This window comes from Thunnus thynnus, chromosome 3 (genome assembly GCF_963924715.1).
Source record: "Thunnus thynnus chromosome 3, fThuThy2.1, whole genome shotgun sequence".
Classification (NCBI taxonomy): Eukaryota; Metazoa; Chordata; class Actinopteri; order Scombriformes; family Scombridae; genus Thunnus; species Thunnus thynnus.
In genome coordinates, this window is record NC_089519.1 from 36,506,724 (window position 1) to 36,525,785 (window position 19,062).

At 41.3% G+C, this 19,062-nt stretch overlaps 1 protein-coding gene across 7 annotated transcripts in view; it reads left to right on the forward strand.

The window, feature by feature from the left end:
* Positions 1-18,780, forward strand: part of kif16ba (kinesin family member 16Ba) — a 33,533-nt gene extending 14,753 nt beyond the window's left edge. Inside the window, exons 9-28 of one of the 7 annotated variants that reach the window (XM_067585652.1) lie at positions 1,019-1,150; positions 1,263-1,438; positions 2,297-2,362; positions 2,804-2,863; positions 3,199-3,318; positions 3,879-3,930; positions 4,849-4,986; positions 5,350-5,432; positions 6,240-6,328; positions 7,442-7,474; positions 7,857-7,910; positions 8,411-9,760; positions 9,903-10,058; positions 10,204-10,309; positions 11,585-11,632; positions 11,976-12,023; positions 15,924-16,046; positions 16,159-16,248; positions 17,119-17,202; positions 17,331-18,780. In XM_067585652.1, coding sequence (XP_067441753.1) covers positions 1,019-1,150; positions 1,263-1,438; positions 2,297-2,362; positions 2,804-2,863; positions 3,199-3,318; positions 3,879-3,930; positions 4,849-4,986; positions 5,350-5,432; positions 6,240-6,328; positions 7,442-7,474; positions 7,857-7,910; positions 8,411-9,760; positions 9,903-10,058; positions 10,204-10,309; positions 11,585-11,632; positions 11,976-12,023; positions 15,924-16,046; positions 16,159-16,248; positions 17,119-17,202; positions 17,331-17,492 — 3,170 coding nt within the window. In that variant the 3' untranslated portion in view covers positions 17,493-18,780. Of the gene's footprint in view, positions 1-1,018; positions 1,151-1,262; positions 1,439-2,296; positions 2,363-2,803; positions 2,864-3,198; positions 3,319-3,878; positions 3,931-4,848; positions 4,987-5,349; positions 5,433-6,239; positions 6,329-7,441; positions 7,475-7,856; positions 7,911-8,410; positions 9,761-9,902; positions 10,059-10,203; positions 10,310-11,584; positions 11,633-11,975; positions 12,024-12,972; positions 15,731-15,923; positions 16,047-16,158; positions 16,249-17,118; positions 17,203-17,330 lie in introns of those variants that run through there. The other 6 variants (XM_067585653.1, XM_067585654.1, XM_067585647.1 and 3 more) reach the window with 6 other exon arrangements.
* The last annotated feature ends 282 nt before the right edge of the window (positions 18,781-19,062 follow it).

Below are 19,062 nucleotides of genomic sequence, written 5' to 3' on the forward strand. Positions count from 1 at the left end.
ATCAGATTAACATCATGTTGGACAAAGAGAAGCTGAAACCAGGACGTTTTTGGAATTTTTGCTAAAAAAAAAAAAAAGGCGATTATTAAAATAGTTGCACATTAATTTTCTGTCGACCAACTAATTGATTAATTGATTGACTGTCTTATTGTTGCAGCTGTAAAATAAATGCGGTTTTAGAGTTTTATTTAACTCAGAACTAAAAACGTGTTCAGGAAAATAATGAACACAATGTTGTAACTCTGTAGGTAAAGCAACCACTTTAAAAGTGACATATTCTGCACATGTCCAGCTCTATATTTATGCACTGGAATATCTTTGTATGATTTCCAGTTAAAAACTCCTTATTTATCTTCTACTGGTCCTTTATGCAGCCCCTCAGTTCAGCCTCTGTCTGAAACAGGCCGTTTTAGCTCCAGTCTCTTTAAGCCCCGCCCTCCTGATGAGCCCGCTCTGTTCTGATTGGTCAGCTTCAGGAAGCTTTGTAAACAAACTATAGTAGCAGGATTTCACTTCTTTTTCTCCTTCTTTACTCACAAATGTCAACTTCTCAAATCCATCCGTACATCATGTTGGAGCTGAATCACATCTGAAACATCTGGAAACACCTTAGCAACCACCTTAGCAACCAAGGCTACAGAACAGACGGCTGTTTACGAGCATGTGCGACCAGCTGACGTCAGCTCGTCGGCAGGGTAGAAAAAAATGTTGCAAACGAAGCGTTCGGAGCAGGCTGCAGTTCTGACTTATGACTTCTACATACGTTAAGCTCAGGTTTCGGAGCTTTGGCCATGTTTAATATCCGACATCATAAATAGGATATAAATAACAGAAAATCACAGGAAGCAGAATATGTCCCCTTTAATGTATGTGTAAGAGGAAGTAAACTGGTTTTCTACCAGTAAAGAGAAGATAATTTGAGCATCTTTCTGTCATTAAGTGTTCATGAATCATGTCAGTGGATTTTATAGTTATTGAGTTATTCCGGCTAAATGAAAGATCTATTTCCTGTTTCCAGCTGACATGACGCAGGACGCGGTGAACACCAATCTGAAGAAGAAGTCAGTGTTTGTTCCCTACAGAGACTCAGTGTTAACATGGCTGCTGAAGGACAGTCTGGGCGGCAACTCCAAGACCATCATGATCGCCAGTGAGCAGCAAAGCAAATATCAAAACATCATTAAAGATATTTAAAAAAAAACAAAAAAAAACAGCAACATATGTACTGGATGTAATTAATTTATAATCTCTTTTCATCGCAGCCGTTTCCCCCGCTGACGTGAACTACGGCGAGACGCTCAGCACTCTGCGCTACGCCAACCGAGCCAAGAACATCATCAACAAGCCCTACATCAACGAGGACTCCAACGTCAGGCTGATCAGAGAACTGCGGGCTGAGATCGCCAGACTGAAAGCTCTGCTGGTTCAGGGCAACCAGGTAAACAGCAGCTGACACAACAAAATACACATATATGGTGAAGTAGAGTTACCCCGGGATACCACCGGGCGCGTGTCGGAAGCGGAGCGTCTTCACCAGAATCTGTTTCTCTTCCTTCAAATGTTGACTGAACATTATTTAAAGGCGTCCTGGTGGTCTAAAAATTGAAGGACCTAAATAAGAATGTAAACGTTACAACTAGTTGGACTTCCTGTTTCTAAGAAAACTGACTTCAATTAATTTTACTTATTTAATGTAAGTTTAATTATTTTTTATCATATTTTTATTGTGGTTTCCTCTTTTATCTGTAACATAAGATAGTGTCCCTTAAGGGATTTTTTTTTTCAAGAGCTCAAACATTCATCTGCAGACATACTTACATCCTTACAATCATTCATACATAATAAAACACACGATAACACCAACGAAATTGATTTAAAAAATCCAGTACAACTTATAAAACCAGTAAAATAATATTGCAGTAGTTTTGCACATTGCATGTTCAACGTAAAACCAACAACTTTTGTTTTGCACGTACAACAGAAAACCTGATTTATAAAGTGCATAAAGTTTAACCAACATGGCATTTAACTGCTGCTGTTTAAAATCTTAATGGAAGATGGAACAAAGTCTGAATTTTAAAACTCTAAACAGTCAGTTAGAAAGTAAAACACTCTAAACAAAGACTTCTCAAATATAAAAATAATGCTGTTCTTTCCTCTCTATAACTTCCATAGATGTCTGCACTAGACGATTAAACCTAGACTGTAACTCTACTGACGCTGCTGCTACTGATGAAAGTCACTAAGAAAACAATCCAATGAAAGTGTTTGTTGACTGTTTGTGTTTATTTGTCAGATTGCTCTGCTGGATTCGCCCACCGCTCTGAGTATGGAGGAGAAACTACACCAGAACGAAGCCCGAGTGAGTCTGATGTTCGATGTTCTCACGTTAATGTTCACACCAGTTTAACCTGTATGGCTGAGAAGAAAACTACAACTCTGTAAATTAAACTAAATGGTTTCCTGGTAATGACTTTGTCTTTACATGCTGGTTTTTATAGACTCGAATCTTATATTCAGCAGTTAAATCAGCCTTTTATCATCTCAAATATTAAGAATTCAAGTTTTTTTTTTTTAGAAGATTTAGAAAAACTCAATCATCCCAGGAGTGTTTTTGCAGGAAAACAGCCAAAGTAGATTTCAGAGTAGACAGACAAATATTTCAGTGAGCTGAAAATAGTGTTTATATATTTGAAAATGCTGCAGAAGGATGCAGGTGTTGATTGACAAGTGCAGAGTTTTATGTCTATGATTCAGTCATTTCTGATGGTTTCTATTGATTCGTATTAATTTGTGTTTGCAGGTTCTGGAGCTGACGAAAGAGTGGACCAACAAATGGAACGAGACTCAGAACATCCTCAAGGTGAAAGCACATGTCTTGTTTTATCTTCTGTGTTTATTTCATGATCGTCGCTGTTTTGTTCACGATCGATCCTGAGACGACTGAAGAGAAACTAACAACTGCTGTGGAGGTGCTGAGAGTAAAACACTGCTTGTATTCTGCACTTACACAATGTTTTTATGTGCTAAGAGAGAAGACTAAATGAGAAAACTTTTACTATTTTTGAAGCAAAATGCAGATTAACGCCTGACTGATCATTTTCCTTTGAGCACAGCTGCATTTTAAAGTTCTAAAACTTTGTCACTCTGCATAAAATCCTTGTACGGTGAATTAAAAACGCGACCTTGTGCCTGCAGGAGGAGACTCTTGCTCTGAGGAAAGAAGGGATCGGTGTGGTGTTGGACTCTGAGCTGCCTCACCTCATCGGCATCGACGACGACCTCCTCAGCACCGGCATCATCCTTTACCACCTGAAGGTCAGACTTTACTGCATCCTTAAAGAGTCTTTCACCAACTTGATATATGATTTAAACCGGAGAACATCAGTGTTCTCTCTGGATGTAAGAAAGTGATATTTAACCCTTTCATGCGTAGTGGACAGCTATTCAAAAGCTGTTTTCTTATGTATATGCATGGGGTTTTAATGGTATAGTTGCACATCAGCCAACACAGTGGACTCTGGTGTGTCGTCCCATATGCTGCCATCCAGTGGCCAGCCTTTGTAAGTGCAACACAAATGCTCCACAGCTCAGGAACATATTGCCAGTCCTTCTATAGTACTAGACCCTTGCAGGTAAATAAAACTTTGTAACATCAAGTAACAACTGAGGAGTAATACAATTGTTAAAATTTCCAAGTATTGATTTGATGTTTTCATGCCTAAAGAGGAATAAAAATCCTGACTGAGGTTATCATAATTCATGCATGAAAGTGTTAAACTGATCATATCCGAGCAGGATGAGGTTTCCTGTGTTTTGTGTGTCTTTCTGTTTGCGAGTGACTTCTAAACTTCTGTTTTTTCTTCTTCCACCTTCAGGAGGGACGGACATATGTGGGCAGAGAGGACGCGTCCACAGAGCAGGACATCAGTAAGTAAATCTATTTGTCATATGAGGCTGCACGGTAGGAAAAAAGGTTTGAAACCTTTATAAATCCTTGCCTTCTATCAGAGGGAGGATTTGATTTTCCCCTAACCAATCACAACCAACATATCCGCCTGAATCTAACGTCATTTTAAGTCGACACTGACGCGTAGCCATGCCAACGTACTGGTTTTGCCAGGGTAAGAGTGGAGCAAAGTAAAGTAAGAGATAAAACGAATCGGTAAAAACCAACAACGGGCCGGGTTTGATGGGTTTTTTTGTTATTTGATTCTGACACCAAAAACGTTTTTTTGTTTTGAAACAAATAACAGATTTACCGTTTTTTGGTTTTTGAATTACAAATGAATTACGAGTTATCCGATGATACCTGGACCGACCGGCTCCAACTTTACAAACGTTGTTCAAATCCATAAAGCTTCATTTTAAATTCTAGCGGAGATTCGAAAGTTTCCAACAGTATCAATGTTGGCAGGATGAATGTGATTATTTCCATTTGATGGAATGGTGCAGCATCTTGGGTTTGAATATTTCAAACAAGAGTTTCAGTGAAAAGCTGAGAATATCTGATACTGTCAGTGTGGAAAATGTAGGAATGTATGAAAATGTAACTGTTAGTGTTATGAGTTCATCTAATGCAGAGTTTTAGTATCAAACAAGGCTCATTTACCAGTCGATTTTATATAAGGAGTCATAAATAAAATACAAACAGCTTAATTGTTTCTGCGGTTTCTGACAAACAAAATCACTTCATGACCTTCAATGTTCTCTTAAATTTAACTTTGATAAACAGCTTTCTTGTAAGACGTTTTTATCTTCTTTTATACAGGAACTCCATAAATTATGTCAAATATAACATTTAATGTGCAGAATTTGATCTTGTTTTTGGGCGGTTTCCTCCTGCAGTCCTGCACGGTCTGGACCTGGAGAGTGAACACTGTATGTTTGAGAACAAGAACGGGACGGTGACTCTGGTGCCGCTCGGCGGAGCTCAGTGTTCAGTTAACGGTGTTCAGGTGACGGAGCCGTCGCAGCTCAACCAAGGTGAGGAAATCTGACACCTCTGACAGCTTGTCATTTGTCTTTGAGGGCTTTTCCACCACAGGAACCTGGGACTAAATGTAGTTCCCAAACAGAGTCTGGTCCGGGGAGGTTTTGGAACTTTAGGGGCGGGGTTTGCAGACTGACCGTTGCTGATTTGTCAAACATAAGGCTATTATATACAGAGATACCACATTATAGCAGTAAAGAAGATCTGTCATTATGCCGACATAATGCTGCCTCCGTGTGTGATTTTTAGATAACAGCTCCTCTGGTTCCATAGTTACTGGAACTCTTTGGTAGGAAAGGGGACGTCATCTGCATTTTTCCATGTGTGTTGCTCATGTTTGTTGCGTTGCGGTCCAGGTGCTGTTATTCTGCTCGGCAGAACCAACATGTTCCGGTTCAACCATCCGAAGGAGGCGGCCAAGCTGAGAGAGAAACGAAAGGTGAGACTGCAGCCAAATGTCTTGTCGTTTACAGGACCAGAAGATCGGACTGAAGCTGCTCTCAGACATCGACACTCATTTTTAAATCGCTGTTTTTGTGTAAAAACATCTTGCGTTCACACTAGTGTTTCCAGGTCGTTTTAGTAGAGACTTCTGCCCAAAGTTAAACACCTAAACAACATAAAACAGCAAAATCTCATCTAGTGGGTCCTCTTTTCAGTTGGCAAACAACAAAATTGATTCACACCAACATCTGGTACAGAGTAGGACAATCAGCGCGACTAACTAACTGATTTTATGCTCACAACAATATCTGACAAAATCAACATAAACATAGCTTAATGACAACAACTTTAAGTCTGTTAAACCTCCGTTCAGTCTCCTCTGGCTCTCTGTCATCACTGTCAAACTGCAGTCAAATTCACAATATAGTTGTTCTCATTTACATATTTTTCTGTTTCCGTTGTCAGACAACAGGAGTATAAAATAATGATTTCATTGTGTCTCATAAACACAACATGTTAACCCAGCAGTCATTCTCAAGCTGCTGCACTGTGGTGACAAAATCGTTATTTTATAATCGCGGCACATCTGACAAAATCAACATAAACACATCAGCTCTGCAGCTATATTGACATTTAAGACGACAAAATCCTTCTTAACTTTACTGCCGTTCAGCCGCAGACCCTCACTGAGCAACTTGAGTCATTGTTTTGGAAAAGCTCAGTTTTAGTCTGGACAGAAAGCTGGACAGACGTAGTGTGGACGTCCTCTCAGATGACCTTTTCAGTGTTTTTGTCTCCTCAGAGCGGCCTGCTCTCCTCCTTCAGCCTCTCCATGACCGATCTGTCCAAATCCTGTGAAAACCTCTCCACTGTGATGCTCTACAACCCCGGGTGAGTCTGCAGATACACACAGAGAAACTTACCGCATGTGATGATCAGCTCAGTCCCCTGCAGTGCATCTCCCTCCTGCATCAAAACTCCCTCAAGACTCTACGACTCCTCCTTCGTTTATCAGCTGCTGCTGATCTGATCAGTTAATCTAAGTACTGTAGGTGAGATTTAATAAAGCAGAACAAAATATTTCCCACGTCAAGGTGATAACAAAGAGCATGAAGAAGACGATACATGGATTCAGCCAGTAAACAGTTGAGAAACTTAAACTTTACTAGTGAATTTCCTGTTTCTCCTGTTTTTATTACACTGAGATAAATCCAGAACAGACCTCATAATACAAACTGCATCTTTTCCTCTTTATAGCAGGAGAAACACTTTTTATTGTTATTCTGTCCAGTTAGAAGTTTCTCACAGTGATGGAAAGTAGCCAAATACTGTTCTAAACTACAGTTTTGAGGTATTTGTACTTGAGTATTTCCATTTTTTGTTATTTTATATGTTTATTCCACTACATTTATTTGACAGCTGTAGTAGTAAAACACATGTGACACATTGTTAAAGATTAAACCAGTGGTTCTCAACCTTTCTGGCCTTTGACTCCTTACAAAAACCAGTGTGTAGTCGTGTCTCTTCATCATGTTTCAGGTGTCTGAGTTGTCCTCAGATCCACCAAAGAGACGTTTACCGTCTAAACTTCTCACACGGTTTCAAATAAATAACAGTTTGAGGCCCAAAGAGGTAAAAAAGAGGTCTTTCCTCTCTAATTAATCATCTCACGACCCCTCAGATTTATCCGCTGACCCTTTGGAGGGGCCCGACCCCTAGGTTGGGAACCACTTTTACTAAACTAGCTAACTGTAACTGCGAAAATATATTAATTAAAATCAAATCTAGTGTTTTTTTTTCATATCTTAACAATGTAAGCAGATTTATCGACTGTGGTGTTGTTTGAACTCGTTCTTCTTCTTCTACTGTTGTTTATGCCGAACGCTGTCTGTAAACAGCAGTGCGGTTTTTGTTCGAATATCAAGCACGTAGTTTCCAGTCATCTGTACACAGTTTGTGGTTCAAACCTGCTGGAATTAACTGTCCACCCTGTCCTGTTGACAGTCTCTTCACTGAGAAGGGCCCCGTCTTCCTCAGGTAGACTCAGCTGTCCACTTCCTGTCTTAACTGTCTTGTTTTTGACACAAAAAGACGTGTGTTGACCCGTCCAGTCTCTCAACCTGAACCCTCATTGTCTGTTTTTTGTTATTATTATTATTATTATTATTTTGCACGTCACCTTGCTGCTTCTGTCTCCGTTTGACGTCTGAGAGTAGAAAGCTTGTCATTGCTTCTTTTTTTTTTTTTTTTTTGTCACGTCGCCTGTCATTTCATTTGAAACCTGTCATTTCAACCTGTGTCTGACTGCTGCTTTCACTTATTAACTAGTCATAGTGTTGAATCCTTGTGTGTGTGTGTGTGTGTGTGTGTGTGTGTGTTCTTTTTCTAATGAGACTGAAGGATGTTTTTGACTTTCCAGGTTGGAGTTTGAGAGGCAGCAGAGAGAAGAGCTGGAGAAACTGGAGATGAAAAGGTGCAGAAGTCGATATCTTCTCTTAATTCCACACTTATAGTAAGGAATTAATAAAATGGTATCGTGTCAGAATCTGAATCTGTTAATTAAATTTGATTTGTTTCTAATCTAGTTAGGTTTGACAACACTTTTTAAGTGACTAAAGTTAGAAATAACTACAAAGACGCACACTTAATATTCAGATGATGAGAAGGCAGAAACTGGTTTTTGTGACAGTCTAATTAATCCTAATTAATATTCACAACCTGAAAACCAGATATTAAAAGTTTGACTGAATATGTATCTGACACATTGAAATCAGGAGACTGTTCCTCTGAGAAATGCTGTTCAAACCAAGATAATTATAACAAACAGAAACATCTATGAACAAAACTGTCAATTGTTCCCATAAACATTTTTTTATTTGGGAACAAATATGAGTAAACTCTCCTCATTTAACCCTCTTGAGCTTAAATTGCCTAATTAAGTATGTTTTAACCCACGTGTGTGTGTTGCTGAAGGAGGCTGATCAAGGAGATGGAGGCGAAGCAGCAGATTGAGAAGGCGGAGCTGGAGCGCCTCCAGCAGGAGGTGGAGAGCCAGAGGAAGGAGTCTGAGGAGGTGCATCAGCGGATTATGCGCCAGGAGGAAAGCCTCCGTCGCCGCAGCCAAGACATCGAGAGCCGCCTGCGCGACTTCCTGGCCGAGAAGGAGCGCTTTGAGGAGGAGAGACGCTCTGACATCCAGGGGATGGACCTCCCGCAGCAGAAACAGCAGCAGGAGGGCGAAGCAGAGGAGGAGCAGGACGAGGAGCTGAGGCGGCAGCAGGAGGCTGCGGAGCAGACGGAGATCTACCGTGAGCTGGAGAAGCTGAAGAAGGAGCGTGAGGAGCAGAAGGTGCGTCTGGAGACGGAGCGGCGGCGGCTGGAGGAGCAGGAGCGGGAACAGCTGAGCCTGGTGGGGAGGCTGGAGGAGCAGCTGAGGGAGAAACATGAGGCGGCCACCACCTTGCTAACCCGGGAGGACACCCGCCGCCTAGAGGAGGAGCGCCGAGCACTGGCCGAGATCAGAGAGGCGCTCCTGCGTGCCAAAGAGGCTGGACAGCGGCCGGATGTGGAGGGAGCCGGCGAGGAGGCGAAATCCGCCCAGACCCGCTACACGGACTTTAAGGCCGCTCAGGTGAAGGAGCTGGGCCAACTGGAGGAGGGGCTCCAACAGCAGAGGGAGCGCCTGGAGAAGGAGGTAGCTGCCGAGCGAGCTACTCTGCTGCTCCTCGGCCACGGCCTCAAAGAGCACCAACAGCAGCTGAAAGAGACGCAGGAGAAGGGGGCGCAGGACGCTACAACGGTCTGCCAGGAGGAGCAGCTGGTCAAACAGGCGGAGCACAGACTGCAGTTTAAGGAGCGGCAGCTGGCCAGCCTGGCTGACGGCCTCCTCCCAGCGCTGGCCGAGGAGAAGCAGAGAGCCGTGGAGATGCTGGAGCGCAGCGGCGGAGGCAGCAACGGGAACTGCGACAGTCCGCCGGGACTGGACAACACGCTGTACCAGGTGGAGAAGGAGCTGGAGGACAAAGAGGAGAAGCTGAACCTCCACTGGCACAGTGCTCAGCAGCTCCAACAGCTCCAGGAGACCTACGAGTTCACGGCCAATGTGGCCCGGCAGGAGGAGAAGGTGAGGAGGAAGGAGAAGGAGATCCTGGAGTCGAAGGAGAAGCAGCAGAGGGAGGCGATGGAGCAGGCGGTGGCCCGGCTGGAGAGGAGGCACTCGGCCCTGAGGCGCAGCGTCTCTCTGGAGCCCGACACCGAGGAGCAGAGACACAAGAGCTCGGTCCTCAGGAACCAGAGGACGGGCGCCGACCTGGACCAGCAGAGGTCAGCATGAGTTTTTTAAGATCTCGTTAACAGAAATCCTTATTTGAATGAAACCATATATCTGTATCTTTGTGCACTTTTTGTCGTAGGGCCGCGGCAACAATAAAGCTCCTAATCTTGTGTTTTTTTTTTTCATCTCCAGAGTGGAACGAGAGATCCAGAAGTTAAGGCAAAGGATCAATGAAGGGGAAGAAAACTCCAGGACTCACTCCAACAGCAACGACGACAAGACGGGTCACAGCTCACCGGTCAGCCACATCCAGAGTCTGAACACGCTGCTGCCGCTGTCAGACGACAGGTACAACACCTGACCTTGACCTTTACTGCTGCTACCAGTTTCCCACCAATATTAACTCTAACTTAAGCAGTTTCTGAGGGTTCTTTTCATCAACCTTTTTAGTCTTAGTCAGCTCATTATGTTGTGTCTTTGGTGTTTGTAACAGGATAAATGCGTACATTGAAGAGGAAGTGCAGCGAAGGTTACGCAAGCTGAATCTTCTCAACGGCAGCAGCAACATGGATCTGTCTCTGTCCTGTGAATCTCTTAGGGTAAGTCTAGTCTGCACACTTCAAACAAACCTCATTAATGTCCTGCTCATTTATTTGATTTAACATCCAAACCGGCTGTGTTTACTGACCTTTATTGACTCAGTACAGCCAGGCTCCTCTGACTCTTGATGATGTGGAGTTGTGGTGCTCAGCAGGTTCTAACACAGTAATTGTTGAGTATTGATCAATAAACCTGTCAACCTCTGGGAGATGTCTTTTGAAATACTTGCGTAAAAGCCAGGGCTGTGTTGCACCAGCTGTTCATATATTAATCAGTCAGTTTGTGCATAAAGTCCTTCCTAAGTTCTTAGTAACTACTAGCTAGTTGATCTCAAAAATTGGCTTCTACAATTAAATCTTAGGTTTACTAGCTAAGACATTTCTTAAGTAATGTGTAAATCGGTTGCTAGAAAACATCTGTAACGCTGTCCAATAAGAAACAACTACCTATGTAAACAGGAAGTGACTGTAGCATCATGAGCTATAACATAACTTCCAAAAATGTCAGTTTTAGGATCCACAGGATAAAACAAACTTAACTGCCAATCCTTTGTGAGTGTAGGTTTGACTTTGTTTTATTTCATTTTGCATACCTGGAGAAATATGTGTATATCTGTATGGTAGTATTCATGCAGTTTAAAGTGAGAGGGAAATATCTCATTATGCTAAGCTAACCAATGCTATTTGGTCATTTAGTTGAACATTATTGGCATAACGTTTTGTAATTTGAGGTTTAGTGTGTTTTTTTTTCTGTGAAATGTAAAGTGTCAGAGGTAAAATGGAATATTGTCAACATATCTATCCTTTACTGTTCAATCTAAACGTGTCAGATATTAGCATGCTAACATTAGCTTTGTCAGTTGGTTCATTCAGCTAGCTAACATGACAGTTCCACCTGCCGGTAAGTAGCTGTAAATTTTATATATAAACAACTCATCTTTACATAAGAACTAGTTTGTGTGGTGCACCCGCTTTTAATTTAGTGATGCATAAATCTGCACTTGGTAAACACTGACGTTATAACGAGGATAAATTAGAGCTTCAGAACAGCTGCTGCAACCGGCTCCAGGTCTCAAAAAAATAATCAAGACTGCAATCTGTCCAAACTGAGGCCTGGTTCTCTCGAGTTAAATGAAGAACATTGCTCATATTTGACAATTTATGGAAACAGGTTTTTTCAGAGTGAATAAATGAATCCACCAGGTCCAGTAACAGATTGTGAGTAAATACATCCCTCTCTGTGTAGAACTGATATTTAGCTCTTTAACCCTGCAGGAGGAGGAGGAAGTTAGCGACTGTAGCTCTGTTAGATTAACAGATGAGGTAAGACCAGGATCCACATGCTCTGTATGTCACAATGAGACTTTCCCTGCCCTCTAATCTGCATGATTCTCCCAGTTCTGGTTATGGAGCGACACAATCAATCACACTTTTCCTGATCAGTTTGGCTAGTAATTCTTTTAATTGGGTTTTTATGCACCTGGTTTTCCTTATTTGTCCCGATTTTGTCTTATTTGTCGCTTTTTTTCCCTGCCATCATGAAGTATAATTTACAACTTTTGATTATTAATAAAAATATCTGCTTGTTATTTTACAAATTAAGAATATTTGGTTTAAATTTAAAAAACTGAGATCACCCACTGATGTTTAGTTTTACTGTTTTCAGGATGATGAAAAGCTGCAAAACATTAATCCAAGGAGGTTTAAATATGAGGTAAGACCAGGATCTTGTTTTGGGATTATTACAATTAAATGATCATTCATTAAAGATCTGTAACCCTGCTACAAATTTAGAATGGAAGTGGATTATTGTAAAAATGTGCCTATTACTCATGTGCATGGTTAAAAAATAACATCAGAAAAATCAAAACATGATTCCTCATAATTCCAGAAATGAAATGTGTTTTCAAGGAAATGGTGAATGGGTTTTCCTTCCTTTTTTTCTTCAGAGTTGCAAAACACTGGAATGTACTGATTTTGTTTTATAATTTGACAAACAATCACCAAAATCAGTCACTCCAGTTTTATTTGGGCAGAAATGGCAAATTTAAAAGTTCTGCAAGTCTTAAAAGTTATGCAACTCTGGATGTTACAGTCAGGTGTAATCTTGCATTTTGCATTTTGGAAAGAAGCAAGGAAAGGATGCTCATTCTCTTCCATAGGATGATAGCAAACTGATGCATGGAACGAGATGAAAAAAAACAAACTTAAAATGATCAAAAATGTAATATTTCAACTCACAGTCCTGCATTTCAAACAACATGGAATCAAACATGGGTAAAATACTATTTGCAGATACTTTTTTCTTTTTTCTAATAAGGTGCAAAATGGGTGGAGTTTGGGACAGAAACAAAATAAGGAGTTCTGTAAACGCCATCCATCTTGTCACCAAGATTATCATGAATAGTTTGCAAATGCTATTTTTTCCATGGTTGATTGGATTCAAATGTTTTTTTAAAGAAGTTGTGAGTAGTTTTGCACCTAATTTGCATGTGAAACCTCTTCACACTGTTTAATTTTTAATCACTTACATCTCACCTGGGCACCTGGTGATGGAAGAAATGTAATTCTCATTGGGGTGGATTAAGGACTTCAGTATAATTCAAAGAGCCTTCGCGTCCTTCTTGATGATGTAGTCATAGACTCCCCCCTTGTGCACACAGAGAGCCTGCGGGGTGTGGCCTAGCTTCCTGCATGCCCCGGAGTTTGAGGCAAACTCTCCTTCTAACGTCCAGGAAAACACGTCAGAAGAACCAGAGAAATACCTCTTAAAGATTCATGAAGGAGAAAAAGTGGTATCCACAGCTGAAGTCTTGACTGAAAAAGAGGAAGTGCTTTACAAAGAAGGTGACAGAAATAATTGGTGGCGAAGAGAAGTGAACGTGCATCCGGGAGTAGTGGGCCAAGCTGTTTCTGAAGTTGATCATTGTGACATTGGACTCAAAGAGTGTGGGTCCGCCTTTTCAAAAAGCAACAATTTTGATGAAAACGAGAATATCACTGACGAAAGAAGAAACAATTCTGCCTGGTGTGTTCCTGATGATAAAAAGGTTGAAAATAAAGGGAAAGAGTTGTTTGTGAGTGGATCCTCTTATTCTTGCTCCAAGGAAAAGGTCCAACACCAAAAATGTGACCCTGGGATAGTGGCGGAGGCAGAGCTTTCCCGTGATGAAACAACAAAGATCTCTGTCAAAAGTCACATCAATTTTAAACTGAAGTCAAATGAATCAGTAAATGGTCAGCTTAAACAAGAGACAGGAGCTGATAAAGTTGAAGCCAACAGGAGCAATGTTTTTGGGTACTTGTCTGGAAAGCTTTCTGAAGCTTACAAAGATGCGGGTAGAAGGCTACAGGACACACGGGACATCATTCAAAATGTTCGAGTGGATGAAATGAAGGTTGTTCTGTCTCAGTATGTGACTATGATGTCCAAAGAGCTGCCACTGTTTCATAGAATGCAGCTTAAACCAGAGCCAGAATCCTGCGTCGTTGCAGAAAACAAAGTCAGCTTGGTGAATTTGGTGAAGGATTGTACCCTTAGTCCTCCTCAGAATTGCGACATGTCTGTGATCCCAGGCGTCACCAGATGGCCCGAGGGTTCTGTGTCCTCTCTTAAACACACAAGCCCTGAGGTGTTTCATCAAAGGCTGGTACAGCTGCCACCAGCTTTGTCTCAGCTACAGTCATTTTCATCACAGAAGATGCTAGAAAAGTTGGAATCTCTGGATCCTCAAACGCAAGTTGGAAAACTACTTAGTATCTTCTGGCTCAAAACTGCTAACATTAAGCAACCCATCCCAAAACCGGGGTGCTTGCTTTTGTCAGAAAAGGAGATAACAGTAGTCTCAGCTGGAACAGATTCTGAGGACACCTTAGCTATTTTTCACCGTTTTAATCTCCCGGAGATCAAGAAGGTGCAGATTAGCTTGGCAGGGCAGCACGTCCGCCTAATTGGCTGCACTGAAGACACCGTCTTGGCAGTCTTCACCCACAGCAAAGAGCTTACCCAGGAGCTCTGCAAGGCTTTACTGAAGGCTCTCGCTCCTGAAAAGTTCTCTGAAGGGACTGAAGGGCACCCATTGCTCAGTGATGACCTCATGGTCCTCTCTCTTGATTGGACAGCCAGAGTTCCTGACATCATCCTGGACAACGGCCTTCACATCACCTCCAGATTCAAGCGAGTCCTTGCAGACCTGCTTTACATTGTCCATGGGAACATGGATGGTCCTAACAAACCTTCCCTGGCTGGTATCTGTCCCCTCCTTTACACCAGTGTCAAGGTCAAGAACTCCACCCGTGTACATCAGGACACCATCTTCCAGTTCCTCCTGACAGACACTCATGTAGCTCTTCTTCGGGAGGATGCTGTTTTTCACCCAGTGCCACGGGGCTCCAGCCTGGTCCCAGTCCAGCCCCAGTTTCAGGGACTCGAACTGCGCAAGCGTTCAGACATCAGATGCCTGCTAGTGAGGCAGATCGACAACTGCCTGGTGGTGGATATTGTTTTTACGACTCTCAAACCACAAACTCAAAAAGAAAAGTCGGAGTCCAGCCCAGTGCCACCCGCCTCTGATCACAGTAATCAGTGCGATTCCTGGAAGTTGTGTTTCAGTTGTACCTCAGAAGCTGTGATCGTGATTCATCATCTCTCTACCTGAGTTTAACACCTAGAGGCGAAATCACCTGAATTCATTAACAGTCTAATGATACTTACCAGCTTCCTAAAGTGTTTCACTGTTGTCTTCTTCAAAATACATTATCAGGGAGACACCTTATTTATTTTAAGGATGTGTTAAATAAGCTAATATCACCATTTGACAGAAAAAAGAGCTCCAAGATATTGTCTGAAAAGGTGATTAATCATCGTACCAAAGAAAAAGAGACTTAAAAGAAAAAGGTCTGAAAATATTTTTAAACATTTTTTAAACTTTTCAATCTGTTATTCAAATGTAAATGTTTGATTTAGTTAGTTTGCTATAAAATCCAAAGGATGTCTTTTGAGATGAGGAAGCACTGGCCATGTTGTCATATGTTAACTATAATCTCTTGTAATTTCTCTGATTTATATGTTTTCATAATTAATGGAAGAAATGCTAAATGAATGTATTTGTGAAAGTTACACATCTTTTTCCATTTACCATTTTAGTCATGTTGACAATTCTTGTTTATTCTCGTTTGAATTTTGATCTTATATATTGAGAACAGTGAGAATGTGTCACTTAATTGCACAGATCATAATTTTGCAGTCACACTTTAATAAAAACTACTGTCATTTGATAACTTAAAGAAAATGGGAAGACTTGTCATGATGTGGAATGATTACACATGAAATATGTTTAGTGTGTACTTGAAGAATTCATATTTAATGTGCCTTATAATTTTATACAGTGAGAAACTGTTAATAAACAGAATAATAAAGAATGAACTTTGTATGAATTTTATTGTCTCATTTTATTTGTTAATCATAGTAAATAATTCTCAATTTCTGCAGAAATCAAGTTCAGAAATTGATTGATGACAATTATTATAATTTCTTGTCAACACTTTACTCTCCACCTCTTTTTCTTGTCTTTTCCTGTCTCTTTTTCCTTTCTCCTGATGGCTTCCTCTGTAGCACTTGGTGTCTCGTCCTCTTGGGACGAGCTCTGACAGCCTCCAGGAGCCCGTTAAAATTAGCATTCCCCGCTACGTTCTCCGCGGGCAGGGGAAGGACGAGCACTTCGAGTTCGAGGTGAAGGTGAGTTTTTCTGAGCACTAAGCTAAGAAGAGTTCTTGAGGTACTTAAAAGTAATTTCTTCTGTGGAGTCAAGCTACAATGAAAAAAGACCTTTACATCCCTTCTCTATCAGATCACTGTGATGGACGAAACATGGACAGTGTTCAGACGTTACAGCCGCTTCCGGGAAATGCATAAAAGCCTCAAATTGAAATATCCAGAGGTGAGACATTTTGATCCAAGAGTAAAGTCCATCTGAACTTAAAGTGCATTTTTTGTCTGCTGCAGCAACATTTCTGCTCTGTAAATCACTTGTCCTATGTTCCCCTTTGAGAAAGTCAGAAACCAAAATGGATTTTAATATTTTAATTTCTTTTGTTTCATGATTGTGCCCTCTAGTTTGTGCTCTCTAATTTCTAAACCGCACATCAAATCTTGCATAAAATGATGATGTGGCGTTCAATCACATTCAGAGCAGATGGTCACACTGAGCCTGATAGCCTCCTGCTACACAACACAAGAGCCACAGTCTCTGAACAACAACCCACATTAGCTTTCCTTCTAAAGTCTCCTTCTTATCTAACTTAACAACATGAACACACATCTTGTCTTGTAGCTTGTTGAACAAGCAACCAAACATTCACCAGGGAAAAGTGCACTGCTAACGTCAGTTTAGCAGCTAGGTAGCTAATTAGCTGCTCAGCTTCAGCACATTAAACACCATGTAAACATACCTGTAAATGTCACTTTGAGCCCGTTAGATGCTGGTTTGGTTGTTACCCTGCAAAATCCCTGTTAGTGACACGCTGTCTGTCCAAGACTTGTAGCTACAGCAGTTTCTTTACTTTGTCTCCGTTTTCTATGGTGTAGCATCGGTAGCCTGCCAGCTGCTGTCAATCAAACACATACTCCAAGTTGCACTTTAAAGACATTCTTTTAGTTTTTAACATGTTGTCTGTTGAGAAACTTGACTGAGGACTAGTTGTGGGTTTTATCCTTAAACGACCCAAAAATTGGCTCATTAGCATACTTCACTTAAGCAAAAAGTGAAATAATAGTTAAAGTTAATGTGATGTCTTGGGCTCCTTTCCAGCTGGCAGCTTTAGAGTTTCCTCCGAAGAAACTGTTTGGAAACAGGGACGAGCGGATGGTTGCTGAACGGCGGAATCATTTGGAGGCAAGACATTTTATTATTTTTATTTTATTTGCACAAATAACAACAAATCGTAGAAATACACGTTCACTTTATGAAACTGTGTTTTTGAGACCTGGAAGTGACTTTTGCTTTTAACTTGTTTCTTGCAGCGTTATCTGAGGAACTTGTTCCGGGTGATGCTGTCGTCGTCCTGCTCTCCTCTCAGAGTCGACGCAGACAGCGGTTTCCACCTGTCCAAACACGCCATTTGTGAGTTCTCGCCATTCTTCAAGAAGGGCGTCTTCGAGTACAGCAGCCACGGCACCGGCTGACTCTTGACTGTGTAGCGTCAGAGGACGGTGTTCAGCACAGATGTTTTCTCGATACCAAAACAAAAAGCTGCTTGGTGCCTTTTCCTCAGGCCTGATCCTGGGAGAATCACCTCAGTAGGTCAGAAGAGGGAAAACTTGCAGGTCAGTTTCCTCTCTTGAGACAAATGTCTCAAAGTGCTGTTCAGCTCTAAGTCCACGTGGAAGCTTAATCATGAACGTAGAGGTAGGAAATCCAGCACTCTGTTTAAGGAGTTTAATTTCATCATAATCAATGTTTTCATTTTCTATAACAGTACAACTCTATACTTCAGTTTTCTCAGTTTGTTTGGCACGAAGGCATGCTACACATTCAGCCGATAAACAGCTATATTAAATATATTCACATGCAGCTGTGATATTTATGGCACCTCCTCACTATACGACACTAGTTACACAACAAACACTATCACTGCCAGGGTTGTGGGTTCGATTCCCTGTGCAGCTCAGTGGGTTTACTAAATTGCATTGAGATCAAACAAACTGCAGAAATTTAAGGTCAGTTTATCCTGAAAATAGTTTAAAGAGTGTCAAACATTCCCTTGTTTCAGCTTCTTAAATATGAAGAAGTTCTGTTTTCTTTTCTTTTATATCATTGTGAAGTAAATATCTTTGGATTTCGGACTGTCGCTCTGATAGAACAAGACGTTTAAAGACTCAACCTTGGACTCTGGGAATCTACGACGGGCATTTTTTCACTATTTTCTGACAATTTTTCTAGAATAAACAATTAATCGATTAGTCAAAAAGCAAAGACAACTTCATCAATAATGGAAATAATCATTGTATGCAGCTGTAGTTCGATCACAGGATGGACCCTGGACTTTCATTTCTTCATGTCAGAGAACAGATCAAGGTGTTAAAAAGACCAGCGTGTAAGATTTAGTGGCATCTAGTGGAACCAACGTGGCAGAAATGGAATATAATATACATGACTGTGTTTTAATTAGTGTATAATCCCATGAAACTACCTTACCTTAGAATGAGCCCTTTACATCTACATGTGGAGCGGATCCTCTTCCACGGAGCCCATTATGTTCCACCGCCATGTTTCGAAACAAAACACTGGCTCTAGAGAGGACCACCGAAGGTTCTCCTACACACTGTGGAAGGGGAGGGTGAAGGGAAGAGTATTCAGTTGGTTGACATCTGTAACCTCACCACCAGATCCCACTTAATCCTTCACGCTGGTCTTTTTAACACTTGATTCCCACAGTGACTGAACCTCAGCATCACAGAGCAATAGAGCAGTTTGAGTAAAAAATAATCCAAACTAGTCTTTTCTGTGACTCCAGGGCAGTTAGAGAGACTGTTGTTAGCAGCTTGCCAGTAACTTTATAAGCAGACAGGTCTCAAAGGTCTTTCAAAATAACCAGACAAGACAGTAAAACTCCATAAAACCAGGCTATCGTACTGATGAATGTTTGGAATGACAACATGGAGAATCTCTGTTACTCAAAGATGCACTAAGAAAACATTTTATTGCAAATCTACATCTGACTTACACAGTCTGGGCTGTAACACAGAAAAGTGA